The sequence below is a fragment of the Plasmodium gaboni genome, assembly GCF_001602025.1.
Source record: "Plasmodium gaboni strain SY75 chromosome Unknown, whole genome shotgun sequence".
NCBI classification, from domain to species: Eukaryota; Apicomplexa; class Aconoidasida; order Haemosporida; family Plasmodiidae; genus Plasmodium; species Plasmodium gaboni.
In genome coordinates, this window is record NW_017385274.1 from 1 (window position 1) to 1,731 (window position 1,731).

Consider the following 1,731-nt stretch of genomic DNA (forward strand, 5'->3'; position numbering starts at 1 on the left):
TTATACAGGTAAATCCCCAAGTGAAAATAATAAAGACGTTAATAAAGCTTTGGAATCTTACAAAGGTTTTCTCCCAGAAGAAACAAAGGTTGCAACTGTTACAACATCACCAAGTGAAACAAATGTTGCAGCTGTTACAACATCACCAAGTGAAACAAATGTTGAAGCTGTTACAACATCACCAAGTGGAGAAAATCAAACAAAAGAAACAAGTCAAACTAGTGACTCAACTCATCAGGCAACCGAAAAAGGAAACCAAGAATCTACAGCATTAACACAAGCACAAAATTATGATGAAGAAGATGATGTAATCATAGTACCTATATTTGGAGAATCAGAAGATAATTCTGATGATTTAGATCAAATAGTAACAGGAGAAGCAGTAACTCCTGTAGCTGATAACATACTTTCTAAAATTCAAAATGAATATGACGTTTTATATTTAAAACCTTTAGCTGGAGTTTATAGAAGTTTAAGAAAACAATTAGAAAATAATGTTATGACATTTAATGTTAATGTTAAGGATATTCTAAATTCACGATTTAATAAACGTCAAAATTTCAAAAATGTCTTAGAATCAGATTTAATAGCATATAAAGATGTATCTTCAAGTAATTATGTTATCAAAGATCCATATAAATTCCTTAATCCAGAAAAAAGAGAGAAACTCTTAAGCAGTTATGAATATCTTAAAGAATCAGTAGATAAGGATATAAAATTTGCTAATGATGTTGTTGGATATTATAAAATATTATCAGAGAAATATAAATCAGATTTAGATGGAATGAAAAAATTTATTGAAGAAAAAGAAAAAGAAGTAACTAAAAAAACCGAAAACGAAAAATTCCTTCCCTTTTTAAACAATATTGAGACTTTATATAAAACATTAAAAGATAAAATCGATGTATATGTAATTCATTTAAATGCAAAAGTTGTAAATTATAATTATGAGAAGAAAGATTTAGAACTTCACATAAAAAAACTTCAAGATCTTAAGAACATTCAGGAAAAATTGGACGAATTTAAGAAGAAACATAAATTAGAAGGATTAAATGAATTATCAACAGATGCAAAGAAAAAAGAAATGCTTGATAAATTAATTAAAACAGGATTAGTTGATGAAAATCTTGCTAATAAAGTATTGTCAAAATTAATTGAAGGAAACTTTCAAGATATGTTTAATATTTCACAACATCAATGTTTAAAAACACAATGTCCAGAAAATTCTGGATGTTTCAGACATTTAGATGAAACAGAAGAATGTAGATGTTTCTTGAATTTCAAACAAGAAAATAACAAATGTGTTCCTAATCCAAATGCTACCTGTAGTGTAGAAAATGGTGGATGTGATAGAGATGCCACATGTACTGAAGAAGGTTCAGATGACAACGGAAAGAAAATTACATGTGAATGTACTAAACCTAATTCTTATCCACTCTTCGGTGGTATTTTCTGCAGTTCCTCTAACTTCTTAGGAATATCATTCTTATTAATACTCATGTTAATATTATACAGTTTCATTTAAAAAGTGTAGGAGTTAAAATATATTACCTTAATTTTTTTTTTGAAAATATATATTGGTATATATATATATATATATATATATATATATATTAATATATACATATAAATATTACACAATATATATAATAATATATATATTTAGTATTATAGGAATAGTGATATTTTAGTCATGTTTCAAAATATTTTAAAAAATGATAAATATTATAA

At 25.8% G+C, this 1,731-nt stretch overlaps 1 protein-coding gene across 1 annotated transcript; it reads left to right on the top strand.

The window, feature by feature from the left end:
- PGSY75_0010000 (merozoite surface protein 1) lies at positions 1-1,525 on the top strand (the record flags this gene model as incomplete). The annotated part of the gene is made up of 1 exon (XM_018783237.1): positions 1-1,525. A coding segment is annotated over one exon (1,525 nt), but the record flags the coding sequence as incomplete, so codon positions are not given.
- Between the last annotated feature and the right edge of the window lie 206 nt (positions 1,526-1,731).